The sequence below is a fragment of the Epinephelus moara genome, chromosome 21, assembly GCF_006386435.1.
Source record: "Epinephelus moara isolate mb chromosome 21, YSFRI_EMoa_1.0, whole genome shotgun sequence".
In the NCBI taxonomy this organism is placed as follows: Eukaryota; Metazoa; Chordata; class Actinopteri; order Perciformes; family Serranidae; genus Epinephelus; species Epinephelus moara.
In genome coordinates this window covers 27,078,266-27,096,146 of record NC_065526.1, presented here as the reverse complement: position 1 = coordinate 27,096,146, position 17,881 = coordinate 27,078,266, and the positions used below count along the sequence as shown (strand labels likewise).

The following is a 17,881-nucleotide window of genomic DNA, read 5'->3' as shown; positions in this document are numbered from 1 at the left end:
TGCATTTCCGTTGAGAGAGGCATTTTTATTTTCATTTCCCCGCAGATACACAAAGCAGTGCTGCTCACTTTTATTTATTCATCCCATACATGTCAGAAAAGACATAACAGGTTTACAGCTCTAATAAAGCCACAGCACAGAGGTGACATTGCAGAAGTTACAAGGAATAGTTTTTGCAGAACAGGTAATACATGAAATAAGATTGTTAAAAGGAATAAAGAGGTTTAATATATCACTGTGATCAAACATACATATCTATTTTATTTCTCAAGTCAATAACTGTATTATTTCCTCAGAGTAAGTGTTGATTTGTTTGTCTTTTTCTTCTCCACATCCGCTTAGCGGAACTGAAGGGGACTGACGCGCAGACCGATCACATCCTTACCAATCTCTGTCACCTAAAAAATAAGGTGAAATTAAAGGTTAGAGGTTACAAGGAGTGAACAACGAACAAGATAATAACTCACTTACCGCTGCAGTGACAGCAGAGACACAGACACTTTAATATTTTAATACTTTATTGTATTTCAGGCTGTTCTTGTGAGTCCTCCCCATTGTCTCTTTTTTCTTTATGCAGAGAAATAAGTCTCAATATTTGTGCTTTTCTGACCAACAATTAAAAACAAGATTTACAAATGTGTATTACAATTTGTTACTAAATTAAGGTGTTCACAAATGTGTTGTCCTTATCCACAGATACCACACAAGGAATAAATAAATATCAGTATTCATCTTATGTGATTATGTTCATTAACTCTGTAAAATTTGCTTTCAAAGTGTGTACTTATTACTATTATTTAAACTATTCTCTCTATATACCATTGTGACTCTGATGGTCTATTACTTTAAAGAGCTTTTCAGGTTGACAGCAGTTGCACATGGCTGTCCCTAGTCTCGACCTACCTGTGTGACCCTGCAGATTTGGCCTTTGTAAGTAGGACAGTAGCAGGCTCCAGACAGAGGGCACTTCTCAACAGGGCGTCCACGGTACAGAGGGACGAAGGAGGCGGCGCACAGGTCGAATGGATTGTGGGGGTCGTAGTTCAACTGGTGGGCATCTGTGAGGGTCTTCTCACAGGCTGCCAAAATCTTGCGGGTCTGAACAGCAGGAAGAGATTTAACATGATGGTAAGAGATGATAAAACAGTATAGCTGTGACAAATTAAAACTGAAAACACTAAATGAAGCTGTGGATATCACATAACTGACCTGCTGTGCAACATCTGGCTTCGGCCCCAGCTCGAGCAGGCGTCGAGCAAAGCCTGCAGCTGTCTTGAAGTTACGCAGTTTGAAGAAGAGGTTCAGAGCTGTGCGCAGCACCAGGACCATATGGACTGGCTGGAGATTACAGTGAGTGAAATACGCAGCCATCTGTAGGGAAAAGACACACGCAGAGGACAATTAGGCTTAAGAATGAAATAGAGGTATGAAAATGATCACTTTGTAGACATCTTGGTAGATTTGGAGATGGTCTACAACACAGAAGGCCAGATATTTACCTCACACAGCCTCTTCTGCTGGTCCAATGTGTCTTTAGGCAACTTCTTCCTCTCCGTCTCCATGGTCAGACCCACTATGTACTCCCTACAAATTGTTATCAGCTGCTGAGCCTGAAACACACACAAACATCCCAGTCACAACCAACACATTTAATAATGTCAAACTTCTAAATATATTTAGGTATATTTGCCAAATACACAACCTGCAGCCGCACATGGGTTTGCATGACAAATAAGCATGGCTGTGATTATCAGCTGGTTTGGTGCTCACCTCTGCAATCTCCTGCTTGTTATCAACCACCAGCAGAGGTACAGACAGCAGGATGACTCTGAAGCGCTCGACAGCTTCTTCAAACCGCCCAGACGTAGTCAGCTGGTAGCACTGCTGCAGGCGGGCAATGAGGTCGGAGAGGCGCAGGCCCACAGCAGGCAGTCCTTGCTTTGCGCCACAGTCCTAGAAAATTAAAATATTTGTATATATTAACATTTACTAACAGAGTGATTAGAGGCAGGAAAGCAGGAATAGAACACACTGTGAATCTTACTAAGAGATAACAAAAAAACCATTAGCTGTACCTTCCAGTTTCTCTGGGGATGGCCACGCAGGCAGGGCAGGGAAGGCAGCCCCAGGTAACAGGTGCGGCCTCTGGACAGTGTCTGCATGAACAGTGACTTGTAGGGGTCGAAGTTTACAACTCCTACCTGGTCATGGAGCAACTGTGGTACAAAAAGGAGAACAGTAAATGACAGTATAATGCTAGAATTAACATTACAACACTGCTATTCAGTCTGTGTTTATATCTAAAAAAAAACATGTAGGAAATCAAAATCAAACTGTGTACATACTCTCATGGCAGTTTCGAAAGAGCCAGCCAGGATGTGATCGACTGGCAGCTGGGAGTTGTTGCACCACATCTGTGTGGGACTCATGCCCTTAGTAGGTGGGACAAAGAAGCCATCTTCTGCTCCACCACCTCCACCAGCCGGCATGTCCTGATGGATGAGAGACAGATAATGTAGTAAGAAATTTACTGTTATGTTGTAGCAAAGCACAAAACTTGTCAGTACAACGTTTAGCTACAGCACTGAGAGAATTTGGAAGATTGGTGGCCTGTTTCACTTCCTTTAGGGTCACAGCTAAAATCAACACTGCTTGTGTCTAATGGTAATCCTGTTCTATTGGTTGTCAGATTTGCAATGATGTAGCTCCTCTCACCAGCTCTGGAGGAAGGTCCAGGTCTTCCTCCACCTCCCAGCCTCCTCCCTCCTCTTTGATTCCCCCTTCTTCCCCAAATCCTTCCTGAGCATCCATGAAGCCATCTGAGAGACAGAGAAAGATGGGACAAGATACATATCAATTTATACAATAATGTCATATTGATGATGTGAACCAATGCTCCCACTGAAAGGTCAGTTTTAAAATACTGTTTAAGTTACACTGAATTTACCTTCATCCAGCTGAAGCTCTGCATCGTCTCCCCAGCCCTCACCTCCTGGGGCGTCCATGTCAAGGTCGGCAGCCATCTGACCTGCCTTACCTACAACAGAAAAAAAACACTGCTCTTACTCTGCTGCAGGTTTTCACAACTTATAAAAGTCATTTCATTTTATTTTGACATACAACACTTGGAAAACACTTCTCACTGGTACACTCTTTATATATTGGTATGTATATATAGTATATGCATTGTGATTAAATACAGTTTTTGTATTGAGCATCTGTCAGGACTGCAGACTCACCCTTTGCTGCAATAGCTCCCTCAAAGAAGCCCTTTGATACAGTGAGCAGAGGCCAATTGGTGTCAAGAGGGTTGATGGGTGGAGGAGGCTGCAGCAGCTGTGCATTGGGATCAACCTCTGGCACCTACAAGACATCAGATCCACCATTACTTTAATCAAAACATAATGAAGGCTTGTGTTTCAGACTGCATGTTATGGTTGTTTATGTTGTGTGTATGAAGGTACACAGAATGTTTTTTTCTTAACACACCGTCTCCTTTTCTGGGTCAAAGGTCTCCTTTAGTGCCTCAGCCTCTTCATCCAGCCCATGGGTGGCTGCAGTCAGGTAAGCTAGAGACTCTGGAAACGTGCACACAAATAGTTATACATGTTGGCCTCTTGTTACATTGCTTACAATTAATACAACAACACTGTTTTGGTAAGCACAATTGTGATGTGGTAGAAATTAAGAGGATTTAATCTGAGTATTTCTCACATTTTATTAAAAAGAAATAAGCCCAAAAAAAGTCAAGCTAGCAAAACAGAGAAAATATAAATGAATATACGATGAAGGTGACGCTTGAACTCACTTTGCCCACAGTTCTTCAGGATGCGGACCCTCTCACTGACATCTCCCAAGTAGAGAGCTGCCTGATAGTGACCACTCATGTCCTTCCTGATCTCAGCTACAAACAAAGCGTACACAAATATTAGATACAAGTTCACTGACATAAAAGACACACAAACCTCCAATCACATCCCCACATCTTTGGCACAATATAAAAAAATTTCTCCATCTCTCACCGATCTTCATCATCTTGCGCAGCTTGGCCAGGTTGCCAGTGATGAGGTAGAGGAAGGTGAGCTTGTCAAAGTTCTTCGTCCTCTGGTAGCACATTTCCACGACCTGGTGGTGACCCTGCAGCAGTGCCGCTTCACCCAGACGCTCCCAGCAGCTGCGCTCATCCAGGGCCTTGGCTGCCTCCAGAGCAACCTGAAGGTACAGAAAAAAACAAGTTTAAAAAGTGTACTTGAACCAGCAGATGGGACAATCCAAGCTAGAGCTTGAGGAGCTGAAATATTTATGGAGCACATGCTGGTTTATAAGAAATATAGCAACATGTCTACTAATGTGCAAAAACAGAGTTCAGGAAAAGTGCATGTTGTAAATAAGAAAAAGAGTCCTAATCATACAGTCTGCACAACAGCAGCTCACCTCAATGTTTCCACACTCCAGAGCCAGACTGAAACGTGTCTTCTCATCTTTGACAAAGTGCAGTGCCACCTCAGGGTAACCCTTCTTCTGCAGGTAGGCGATGATGGACTGGCCCACCAGCTTGGCATTACGCACCATGTGGAGCACCTGGAGGAACAACAGTAAGAGGAATGGTGTCAAAACCAGCATTTGGAAAGTTAATACTTGCCAATACAAAGTTTGAGAGGTCAAAAATGTCTTAAGGAAAAAAAAGCAAGAATCAATTACAGTATACTGTAATAATTACTTCACAAACACAGTGATCTCCACAGACCCACCTCATCATATTTGCGGTTGACGAGGGCCAGTTTAAAGCGGTACTCAGTGGGGTCGATGGTGAGGACGCGAGGCCTGCACTCCCTGTCCAGGCAGTAAACACTGTTTCCTCTCACACGGGTCACATAGATGGGCAGGTCCAGGGTTCTGATGATGCCATGATCACTACAGAGAAACACAATGAAAGTACTGTGTTAGATGTTTTCAGAAAATCCCCCATCACCAGCTGATGTGTGTGGCATTCTGCTCTTTGAAATGTCAAACCTTTAATGTTGCAGGTTTCTTTGTTTGGGAAAGCAAACTTTATTTTATGTTTTCATAAATCATGTTATATATAAAAGTTAAATATGTGGACAAATTAAATGTGTAAACAAATGAAAGCAACCAGCAGCATGTAGTCCTGGCTGCTGGTTGCTTTGCACTATAAAAAGATGTTTTCATCTCTAAAATCAGGTCAGTGACGACAATGAGTGGAAAATGTGTGCCCACCACCAGTCTGGTACATTTTGACTTCATTCATCTACACTTCCAGTAATTACTCCGCCAACTCAACAGCACCTTGTGCAGTTATACAGATCTAGTTTACTGATCAAAGTTAAACCAACAGTTGAGTGTTTGTATCTTTTGCTTTGGCCTTTTCAAAGCAGACGCAGTGTACCTGACTGATAACAGAGCTATTCTAACTGTTTTTTTTTAAAGCAGCACATACCCAGAGGTAAGGGCATATTTGATATGGTTGGAGGTGGTGTAGATGAAGACTCCACTCTCGTCCCAGGCTCCACTCTTCACTCTGATGTTCTCATGAATGTTGCACAGACTCTCCAGCTTACGGTTGCAAATCATGATGGCTGAGGGAGGAAAAAGACAGCAAAGGAGAGTTAGACTCTGGTCAAAAGCAATCTGACATTAGTGGTCTTGTTTAAACCAATGACAGGATCATTTTCAAGTTAAATTAATTTGCTGCAATAAATATAAACTGCTAATTGATGCTTTTAACCAACATTCACAAATAAATCTTTCACAAACTAAATCCATTCAACATGGCATCCCCTTCTTTGTAAAAGATATTTGGACTTTTAAGCACAATTTGATGCAGAACAATAAAATCAAATGCATCTGGAGTAACAAAAAAGTGTCTCTTTTGCTTTACTGTGGTAAAGTGGACAACGATTATTACTATAATATTTTAACAGCCTTCCAATAAAAGCATAGATGAAATCAAATTCGTGCCTGCTCCTGGTTATGCTAATATTGTCCAACAAGGAATAATGTTTCAGTGATGTTTCAGAGCCTCAGCTCTAGCAGAACAAACAAGTATAGAGGACAGAGGAAGATAAAGATACTGTGACAATGCGATAAGTGTCCTGTCTGTACTTACAGATAATTATCTTATCTACCCACCATGTTTAGCCAGCAGAGCCACGTGGCTGGTGTCAGCACTCCACACCACGTACTTGACCTTGGCAATCTTTACGGTGGCCAGAGAGCGTTTCTGCTGCACGTCGAACAGCGTGACACCATCGGCATCGCGCAGCAGCAGAGAGCCTGTCCCGGCGTAGAAGATTTCCTCGCAGCTTGGCACCTGTACCTTCTTTACAATTTCATTCTTCAGGTTCTTGATCAGCAGCTACAAATGGAAAGGGAAATTTTTTTTATCAAAGTTTGTCATGATTCCCCAACTTTACAAGATGAAATCCTTGTTAAGATATAACTGCTCTCTTTCAAAATTGTTCCTTCTTTCTATTCCTGCAAATGGACTTACAGAGTGCATACGGTCCAGGACGGCAAATCTGTTCCTGGCCACCCAGACTGCAGTTAGACCAGAGGACCTCTTCCCCTCCGGTGCTGAGAAATAGACAGATTCTGTGTAACTTTTGTCACTATGTACCTGGTATATTTAAAGGGATCCAATTTGTTGGCATCCAATCAACACCTTACAGTGTCACAAATGAACACCAATGTTACAGTAGAAAGCAAAACATCACATATAACAAATCACATAATAACGCCAGAAAAGTACAATATGAATGACAGGTAAATGACTGTTTATGGAGCAACGTCTGAGGAAAATAAGTATAACTTTAGTGAGGTCTTTCTTTACCATCAGGGTTCTGAGAGTCGCTTTCTTTGGGAATAGAGTACAGGTCATAGGTGCTGTTCTCCAGGTTGGTCGCCCTCTGCAGGAGATAAAGAGCATTACATAAAATATATGGGGGAAAAAAAGAATTTAAGCAACTGTATATACCAGTAAGGGATTAATGTGTGTTTCAAATGAGAGATACTTACAGTGCAGAGCAGGACAGCATTCTCAGCAGGGTTGTAAGACATGCTGAACACTGGGAACTTGGACCCACTAGAAAAAAAGAAAATATATAAAACATAGCATGTTACATTTACTGGTTACAAATACTTAAAGTAGAACAACAAAAGTCTTAAATTGGTCAGGATGAGTAAAATGGATACACAACCAATAAAAATGAGTGACCTACCTGCGTAGCTGCATGACAGCAGTGTCCTTGCTGCTGTTGAAGTCCAGCTGGCGGAGGAAACGGTCCTTGACGTAGTACAGCATGTTGCCGTGCACAGCGTATGCTGGACGCTCACGCTCCAGCTTAAACACAATCATGCCGCTGTCATGACCTGAAGGACACACAGACAATCTTTCATTCCAATTGTCACATGTTCAACAGTTACACATCAGAGATCTAAATGTGTAAGCCCCTCTGCTGTAGGAGGAGGGCGCCATCTTTACTGAAATGGGAAGTAACCAAAATTTCAGCTGTGAGTGCATCTTCCCTAGCATGACAAAAAGTATTTTGAGGCAGGACGATTTAGAAACTTTCATACTCTAACAACAACATCATAAGCTGGATATTTTAAAGCAGGAAATAAGACTCCCCTTGACTTTGCGAGATGGGTACAAATGCAGACCAGTGTCACCACCTACCAGCAGCGAACAAGTTGAGGTTTGGGTGAGCCCCCAGCACCCAGAAGCGATCGTGGTCCCTTCGGAAGGTCTGTACTCCAGTCCTCTTGGACATATCCCACACCCGGATGCTCTTGTCCTCAGAGTTGGACAGGATGAGCTCCTGGCGCGGGTGGAAGACAGCACAGGACACGTTGTTGTAGTGACCGCGGCACGTATCCAGCTCCCAGGCCTTGGATTCTGGACCATGGGAGAAAGAGACCAGAGAAGAGGGTGGAGAAAGACACAAGAGAAATGTTAACACCAGGTATGAGTGAGAAAACCAAACTATTGAATCAGCAGTTGGGAAAAGAAAAAAAATCAACATTTGTAAATCAGCATATTAAAAATATAGATCTACACTGCATAGTCACATGTAATGCACTTACTAAAATATTTAGTGCAACATTAGTGCATTTTCTTCTAAATGCAGTGAGAAAGATGGTATAAGTGGAAACAACTACTGACATAAGTAACTGTTGATGAAAGTCTTTCAGTGCATATTACACTTCAGCATCCATAGGGATGTAACAATAACTTTGTCACTTAGCATCATCAGCCAATTAACAAACTACACACATATCTAATAAATGATAATTTCATTCAATTCCATCTTATTGCATGACACAGAAGTAATTACAATATCAAGCACTAAGCAGCATAATAATGATGCTGTGATGAAGTAAAAGATGCATGTAAACATGATGTGTTGTCATTGCTGTACCATGCTAGGTGACAAGCATAACTTCAATTCATATTTATAATGGGCCCTTGCTTTTATTTTAAATGTGAGTGACAAAAAAGAAAGGAGAAAAAGAAAATCATGAAGCGTGAAGCTATGATGGACTCCATGCAGCAGATTGTTGATAACCATTTACTAACATTGCATCACATACCATTCATTCTCCAGATCTTGACCTGCCTGTCGTCAGCTCCAGACACAATGAGAGGCATGGTGGGATGGAAGGCAGCCCAGTTGACCCCACGGTCGTGACCCTGGACACAGGTACACAAAGTCATGTGACACAAATCCAAACATCCAACAACTGTGCCAACACTGAGGCTGAATACTGGACTCTTTCTGAACACTAAAACGCTAACTGCACTATCTGGGAAAAAAGTGTAATTTAGCATAAACTAAAACCAAAATAAAATTAATTTCCAGTGGATATTTTCCTTCTCAGAATTATGGAAAAAATTATAATGTTTATTAAGAAGGCTTGGTAAAGTTAAATTACCGAATCCGTAAATGATTAAAATAGTCATTCCTTGTCACCTCCACGACACCTCCATCAGAGGTGGAGAAGTACAAAGATGACTGTGTGACTGTGCCTGGTTGTGTCCCAATTTTTCATTGCTTTTATTGGATGACATGCCACTGTTATTGATGTTAAAACCCAACCCAGGTGTTGTAATTTTATTTCCTTAGGCTGGTCATGTCTTGACCTTTAAAAGTAATGACTCAAAAATGCACAGAAGAATGTGATGTAATTTAGAAAACTGCCTACATTTGTTACATTAGGCCTAAAAACTCATTTTGGTAGTATTTTCCATGAACAGTACTGAATCTTTAAAGTCAGTGCCGATTTGGAAAAATCTTTATACAATGCTAACCTTGTTTCTCTCCAGCTTTTCAGTGGAAAGGAAACAACAGTTATTTTTAGCATAATCTTCTCCCTGAACACCAATGAGCTCAAATAAATGCATTTTAAACAGAGGTTTCCAGTGGACAGGTGAAGAAATTTCTGTCACTTACCTGTAAATGTAAAAGGTTGTTAAGGACTCGACTTCACAACATATTAGACTGAATCATACATGTGAAACTCACTGCTCACCTCAAGGACATGCTTGACAACAGCATCCGAGGCACCGAACAAGTCAACACCAGAGATGCCGCGCACCTCTGTCTCCACAGCTCCTGGAGACAGGTTCTTCTTCCTCAGACCTGGAACCAACATTCAGGGCATCGCGTGCAAGGAAGGAGCCATATTCATGTTACACAAGGCACAACCACAGTACAAGGGAAGAAGAAAGAGATATAACACAAGACACATATGATTTAAGGAATGAAATATGAAGCAAAATCATGAGAGGAGAGGCAATGGAGGGAAATTATAAGGACTGTTGGACTACTGAACACACACGCAGGGTCGAAACACACCAACACAACCTCTGCTCTCTCATACCCCCCAAACTTGAGTCTGGAAACAATCATGGTTGTAAGAGTGCTGTGGATTGGGTTAATGAATCTCTCGTATATAGAAGAAAAATCACAGTTATTTATGATTTGATTGGACAGCAGTTAAAGACACTGATTACCTCCTAGACTCAAATGAGAGGAGGGGAAAAAAGCCTGAGAAAACATAGCTTGCATTCATGATTCCTGCCCAGTTAAAACAATGTGGTGAACAGTGGTTCAACAGCACAGAGAGATGACACAGGGGCAAAGAAATGAAACTAGGAACCCATGTGCAGGTGTGGATGTTTCCAGGGAGAGCATGGGATACAGGGAGCGTGTGGACTTTGCTGATGGGGGTGGGGTGGGTGGTGTTTGGCATTGTAAAGACGTGCTCTGATGGGGCGTTGGATGTCAAGAATATTATGAGGTTTTTTTTGTTTTCTTAGAGCCTCATGCATGGTTCTGCACAGAAGTTAAATGTCATGCAGAGGTAATGAATTCGACATGTCACAGTTATGGGTTAGGAGAAAAGTTGTGGGCTTTTGCCGTGAGAAATATAAACGCTGTTGTATATTTCATGTTATATTTTAAGTAAAAGAGCCAGCCGTGCTATGTCATGCCAGTAGTATAAATACATATGAAAATCAGTACTAAAGAAGTTTAAGTTTAGAAAAGATAAGCTTTCAAACTGGTTAATAGTGACGGCTGTTTTTCTTAATGCATTTTATATCAATGAAAAAAAAAATAACAGTATGGGGAAGCAGTATGGACTTCCTATAATAAAAGTATGAGTGCGAAGTGACCCAGCCTTTTATGTTAAATGGGTGCCGTGCATGTAACATGGTGAGTCAAGCATTTAAGTTCTAAGCCTTGCAATGATGTCATATTATGCAGGAGTTCATAAAAGCTGTATGTATAAATGCAGTCAAGCTCTATGCTAGAAAATGTGAAAGCAAATCAATCCCGCGGACAGGAGACAGACACAGAGCAACATCTTAAGCATGTTCACAGGTAAGAAAGTGATAGTAGACACAAGTAAATGGTTTTGTTAATAGGAAGACAAGAAACAGGAAGCAAGAAATGCTGTCGACAAACAGATTTTAAGAGCATGCAAAGGCACAGACACACCTCCCATTTCCTATTTTTTTTTTTTTTTTTTAGCTTTTTTAACCATGTCTCTGACTAAATCTCTGATCTGTAAACTATTGCTTCATACAGAACTCGTATTTACAGTGCAGTATTTCATTCACAAATACTACATTATAAATTTGTTCTGGTAAAACATCTATCTTCCTGTCTTTCTCTCTTTCTTGAAGGGAGAGGTGTGTCTGAAAACAGCCCATACAGATTTGTCCTCTACAAGTAGGAGAGGAAGAAGAGGTGGTGTAGGATTTGACATTCATCCTCTTCCTGCTTCTTCCTCATCCTTCATACCACTCTACCCTCCAAACCCTTCCTCAACACAGCCCACTGTCCTCTGGTCAGCCGAACCCAGGCCCTCACCAGAAATATCCCACACTCGCACTGTCTGGTCCAGACTGGCCGACACCACCAGGTCCTCAGCTGGATGGAACTGGGCACACATCACATAGTGATTATGGCCTGTCAGCACACTGTGGATAAGGAGGAAAAATGGGATATATTCAGAATTTGATATAGATTATCTTAATATTTTATTTTAAGGGTAGTAACAATGATCATCATAATGCTTTCCTTAAAATTTTGTGCAAGATATTAAATTAAAGTAAAGGCCCATTTTTTTTTTATTAATTCATATCACTAAACAGTAACATATAAATTGTGTTTCTCAATTTAGAGAAAACTCCAGCGTGTTTTACCAGACGCAGGTCCTGGACTGCCAGTTCCAGATGCGAATAGTCTGGTCATCTGAGGCACTCAGAATCCACGGGTACTCCTACAGAATGGGAAATTATGATTTATTCATTCATTTCAGATTTACTTTTTTTGCATGGATGATTGTTTGTCACTCTGTACCTTCAAATCAGTGATGAAATAGTTAGGAGGTAGAAGTAGATGTATTTTTGAAGTTTAAGAAAAACTCACATGGTGGAAGAAGGTGGTTCTGATGTAGTCGAGGTGTCCAAGGAGAGTGAAGAGGCAGCGTCTCAACTTGTAGTTCCACACCTGGTCAGAATAGGATTATTTACTCATCACATACAGTATAGGTCGAGTTCATTGATGTAATACAATAATCATATGGAATAATGTGTGTATAACATTGAAGTTAGAGACTTTTAAGTAGGTCATTTGCTGAGATATGGGCAAACATGCGAGTAACATCGAGAAATGTACATCAAAACAACATTTCTGGCACAGAACAACCTCTCCACTTCATGTCAACTCTACGTGGCAACATCCAAGTGCAAAAGCAGTCTCACCTTGATTTTGTAGTCATCTCCTCCAGACACAAACAAAGGCTGCTGTTTGTGGAAATCAATCCCTCTGACGGGGCCTGTAGGCGAAGCCACATCAGTTACATCACATATGTCAAGAGCACAGTGCTTAAGATTAAATAATAATAACATGCTAGATCAGTCACATCGCTGCCTTACCATCATGCTCGTCAAACTTGTCTATCAGTGTGCACATCCGATAGTCCCACAACTGGATGACTCCGTTGTGCAAACTTGCGAGAACCCATGGCCTCTTGGGATGGAAACTGAGGCCTGAAATGTACAACAGCTGATCAACTACTTCATAACATCAGGTGAAAACAGGTCATTAGACTTCAGCTTTCTAACTGTGATACAACAACAACGGAACCATATCACGCTGACGAGTTAAACTAAATACTGCAACATTAGCCTGGTTAGTTAGGCTAGCAAGGTAGCTACAACAACGTACAGGCAGTGTCCGTTCGACATCACAACATTTAAACACAATACTTGACATAAATGATTTTAAGTTGGATGTTGGTGTGTATAAAGATATTAAAAGCAACAATTAACTCATTTGAAAAACACAACTTTAAAAGGATAAATAACTAAGTCGGGATAACGCTGGCTAGCTTATCGTAGCGCATATGCTAACTGCAGCTAGCAAACTCTTACCTTTGACACGGGCCGACTTCGTCTCAAATTTTGTTAACATCGTCACTTGACAATAAAAGAAGCCGTAATGTCAATGCTGTGGTAAGATATATCTCCGAATGAATAATAAAAACAACTCAAATAACACAGACAGCTGGACTCAGGCTGCCCGCTCGGCTTCGCCCATTTAGATGATTCTCCTTTTTTCCTGACACGTAGCTCGTTTTGACTTCCGGTTTTGGACAATAAAGTTGTACAGTGAAAACTTGACGCAGAAAGCTCCACGGCGGCGGCGGCTAGAAATACAACACATAGAACAGACTCGACAAGAAAAGTATTATTGTATTTGGTCTACATAGTCTAACTCTACACGGTCTGGTCAGAGCGACCCATTAACACCCAAATGTCTGTTGAGAAAGTAAAACATGGCCAATTAAGAGACTGCTCTGGAAATTTCCCTCACACACCATCTTCATCAGCTGATGAGTTGAGTCGTGGAAATGAATATCTGTCAGTTTCCATTTTCTTTGAGCACTTTGGCTCAGAGGCATGTTGGCTAAAAAAAAAAAACTTCATTCAGTAGGCTACTTGTTCTGGAGCTCTCGGCAGCGTTGGGGAAGCTACTTTGAAAGCTTAACTTAACCAACCAATTACTTCTCACTGGAAGAGGTTGAACTAGAGCAATACTAGGCCTACCTTAGGGAGAAATCTAGTTTTATTAACTAAAACTACTTAGAAAAAGGAGCTCAAAATAAAATTATATATATATATATATATATATATATATATATATATATATATATATATATATATATATATATATACATATATATAAACACTTACTTTCCAGAAACCAGAGACCAGATGGGGGTACAGTGAGCCAGGTAACTTAAGATAGCAAGCAAAAACTGTTCTGAACATTTTAGCAATGATCTTTGAAAGGAAATCAGGGTGATGTATCACTTTTTTTTTTTATTTCTCTGGCGATTTCCATGTCTGACACACTCTGCCTCTCTTGCTGACTTGTGACAGAAATCAACTGTAGCACTGTTGAGTTGCTTTATCTGCAAGAAACACAAGACATCACATTGATTCTAGACATTGCCCTAATATGCATTCTTAATCTACATTTCACCTTTCTTTTAATCCTGAAGTACCTCTTTCTGTCACTGATTCCCTGGTTTTAGGTTTTATAGACCTAGATTTTTTTATTGCTGGTTATTATTGTGTTTTTTATTCAATCTATCTCCTAATTGTGTTTTTCTCTTGTTTATCCAGTCTTTTAGCTATTCATTTATTTGTATTACTTGTACCATGTGCAATACCTGATAGTGTGTAATATGGGACACTGTGCAATAACTTCCTCGTGTACACTTACCTTCGCTGTCTGTAACTGGTCACTGTGCACTTTTTCTGCCGTCTTGTTCTGTAGTCTATATGCTGGTGTCTAGTAGGCCTATTGCAGCTGTATCTGACTTTTAGCCCCCCAAAAATTCTTTCGGGACAGTTAAGTAGGCTACATCTTATCTTATCTTATCTTATTATTTTATCGCGTTGTTATGTTTTTGATTTGGCCTCTCCTGTCATGGAATCCAAATGTCATCAATACTGCGCAAGGTGGCAGAGGGAACTGAGCTGCAGTACCATTTTCAACCACATGATGGAGTCAATGGGCTGGTGGCGCTCTTTCAAGATTTAGGCTGCTGACAATAAAGACAGTCAAGCATCTCTGTGAAGAAAAAGTGCCCTCTGTGTGAGTAAATCCACTTGAGCGGGACACATGTCGTGGGATGCAAGAAAAATAAATAAATACATGTCATTAGGTAAAATCCAATGGCTGTGACGGTGTGGAGTGTTGAAACAGACAAGAGGGCATTAAGTATTATGTGCACTTTCACTTCTTAAGACAAAGTGCTGATAGCAGAGTGTGGAAATACTCCACTACAAGTAGGCTAAAAGCCGCATGTATTATCAGCAGATTGTATATACATGTATAGGCCTATATAGCACAAGTGTGTTTGCATGAAATGGGGGAAAAAATTGAGGTAGTTTATTCTGCTGTTTTTACATCGGGGTGCTCTCTGGCGTATGTCAGTGGTTCTCTGTCAATGGCCCATCATGTGACATACGCTCGTTTTTTTCTCTGCCTGAATGGCCTCTGACATATGCCATTGTTTTTCCTTCTCGCAGCTCTTTGGCATATGCTACTTATTTGTTCTCCTGTATCTGTCTCGATGCCTCCGCTACCATGAGCTGATGGCTTATGTGATACTAACGGTCGAATCAGCGCATGTACTGGCGAAGCATATCGGGGCAGTGTACCCACTGATGGTCGCCTTGGTAACAGCTACATTTAACCACAAACTACCTACTGATAAGTCTCTAGTGATCGAGCCGTATTTATAGGGCTCCAGTCTCCTGGACATCTCACTCACGGTGTCACCTTCTTTCTCTGGCTATTTCCATGTGTGACACACTCTGCCTCTTTTACTGACTTGCCACACACTGTTTTCAGAATTGAAATAGCTTTAATTTTCAAAATATTGGCTCTGATTTGCTTGATTTGAGGATGCCGCTTGGAACTATGGGTAATTTCTAATAATAAGTTCTAGGATATGTGTATGAAGAATTGATATATCCATAAAATGGGAACTTTTATATGCTGACTGGTGAGGTGGGCAGTGACAGGCATCAGCTGTTGTCTAGCCACAGCTGCCACTGTAGCACTGTTGAGTTGGTTTGTGTGTTATAAACTCGAGCCATCACATTATTTTATGGCTTTGTTATGTTTTTGATTTGGCCTCTCCTGTCATGGAATCCAAATGTCATCAACACTGCGCAAGGTGGCAGAGGGAAATAAGCTGCAGTACCATTTTCAACCACATGATGGAGTCAATGGGCTAGTGGCACTTTCTCAGGATTTAGGCTCCTGGCAATAAAGACAGTCGAGCATCTCTGTGAAGAACAAGTGCCCTCTGTGTGAGTAAATGCACTTGAGCGGGACACATGTCGGGGGAATTGATAGTGATCGTCATCAATTAATTTCAAAGAAGTTCTTTGAACCAGACCTGAACACATTTTTGCTTTACTATAAGGAGCACTACAATCAGTATCCTTTTACATAGCCTACATTCAGTTACATGGTCAGTGACATGTTGGGCAGTGCTGAAAAGTGAATAACTAACATTTCAACCATTTGGAAAAAAAATCATTAGAAGCTCAAATGTTTGAATAAAGGGCAAGGCAACACATTTTCCTGGTTTTGTCCAGTGAATAAAGATTGCAATTCCCCTGGACTGGAGAACAACTGAGCTGTTTGGCTGCAAAAATGTACATCAGAGGGCCACAGTGCAGCGGAAGTACTTATATCATTGACTGAAGGAAAAGTACAAAGACCGCGCTGTAGAAATACTCGGTTACATGTAAAGTCTTGCATTGAAAATGTTACTTTAGTGAAAATATCGAAGTATAATCAGGAAAATAAAGGATTACTACTGTGTGTAGTCTACACGGTGCAGACTCAGGAAAATAAAGGATTACTACTGTGTGTAGTCTACACGGTGCAGACAAATGCCCTCTGTGACTGCTACACTATATCATGTATTATTCCATGACTTTATCATTACTGGTGCACTCAGGTAAAAGCATGATTTCACACACAGACACACACAGAGAGAGAGAGAGAGAGAGAGAGAGAGACACAGACAGACAGACAGACAGACACACACACGAGACAATGCAAAAAGGAAGGCTCAAATTTTAGTATTTGAATCAGTGTGCAAATATGAATGTAGTAGAACTATCAGCAAGCAGCTGTAAGTGTAGTTAAATGAGTTGTTTAATTGCAATTGGCAGTCCCCAACAGCAGCTGTCTGAGCCTATGAGCAGTCAGGATAGGATGGGAGCTGTGAGTTTTGTGGCTGAAAAGAAAGCTGTGAAATAAATGAGCAGGGTGCTGCAGAGAGGTTTGTGGGTTCCTGTCTGTCGTCCAGTTGAGGTGTAGCCTCCACTGTATGTTGAGGTGAGCTGGAGAAGCTGTGGGTGAGCGGGGATCGAACTCCCAATCATTGGGTCTAAAGCAGATGCGCATGCGCAGTATAGATTTGTGCCGTGAGCATGCGCGTTAACCCCTCGGCCACGGCAGAAAAATGGCTCAATTTCTGTGAAAAAAGGGGGTAGAGTCCCAGCTCCCTATTAATCCAACCACTCACAGTTTTAATGGGGGGTGTTATGATGTCAAGGCAGGCTGCAAGGATAAAAAATAAAACAATAGGTTTGTTCGAGATGAGCCAGGCCTGCGCAGATTCGATCACCGGCGATTGGCGCACAATGCATGCCGGTTAGTTTTGTGTCCGACTTCATTCGACTTGCTCTGACGTATTACAAAAGCCGAGAGAGCGAGGCAGCTGCAGTTTTTAGAACCAGACGCTGCAGTTGCTCTCCACCACTGTAGACAAGGGACAGTTGTCTTGGTGCTCTTCACCAAGGTGCCACACATGCTGAAAGTATAGTGGTGGCAGCATCATGGTTTGGGGCTGCATGAGTGCTGCCGGCTCTGGGGAGCTCGGTTCATTTAGGGAAACATGAATTCCAAGCAGAGCATGATCGCCCCTCTTCAGAAACTGAGCCGCAATGCAGTTTTCCAACATGATATTGACCCAAAACACACCTAGAAGATGACAACTGCCTTACTGAGGAAGCTGAAGGTGAAGGTGATGGACTGGCCAAGTATGTATCCAGTCCTAAACTCACCTGTGCACCTGTGGGGCATCCTCAAGCTGAAGGTGGAGGAGCGCAAGGTGTCTTCACATCCATCTGCTCCATGATGTCATCATGGAGGAGTGGGAGAGGATTCCTGAAGCAACCTGTGAGCTCTGGTGAATTCCATGCCCAAAAGGGTTAAGGCAGTGCTAGATAATAATGGTTGGCACACAAAAT

At 41.5% G+C, this 17,881-nt stretch overlaps 1 protein-coding gene across 1 annotated transcript; it reads right to left on the bottom strand.

Annotated features, from left to right (window-relative positions):
• Nucleotides 1–4: 4 nt before the first annotated feature.
• Nucleotides 5–13,172, bottom strand: copa (COPI coat complex subunit alpha). The gene is made up of 30 exons (XM_050074993.1): nucleotides 12,965–13,172; nucleotides 12,467–12,580; nucleotides 12,293–12,366; nucleotides 11,958–12,038; nucleotides 11,732–11,808; nucleotides 11,397–11,506; nucleotides 9,550–9,659; nucleotides 8,611–8,710; nucleotides 7,697–7,915; nucleotides 7,239–7,389; nucleotides 7,036–7,102; nucleotides 6,851–6,926; nucleotides 6,512–6,594; nucleotides 6,151–6,376; nucleotides 5,459–5,597; nucleotides 4,752–4,914; nucleotides 4,435–4,581; nucleotides 4,023–4,212; nucleotides 3,809–3,904; nucleotides 3,490–3,578; nucleotides 3,240–3,363; nucleotides 2,948–3,037; nucleotides 2,716–2,819; nucleotides 2,346–2,492; nucleotides 2,076–2,216; nucleotides 1,771–1,953; nucleotides 1,500–1,610; nucleotides 1,210–1,371; nucleotides 904–1,098; nucleotides 5–398 (listed from the first exon to the last, which is right to left on the bottom strand). The coding sequence occupies exons 1-30, from the start codon at nucleotides 13,002–13,004 to the stop codon at nucleotides 339–341; spliced, it is 3,669 nt and encodes a 1,222-aa protein (XP_049930950.1). The 5' UTR covers nucleotides 13,005–13,172; the 3' UTR covers nucleotides 5–338.
• Nucleotides 13,173–17,881: the final 4,709 nt, after the last annotated feature.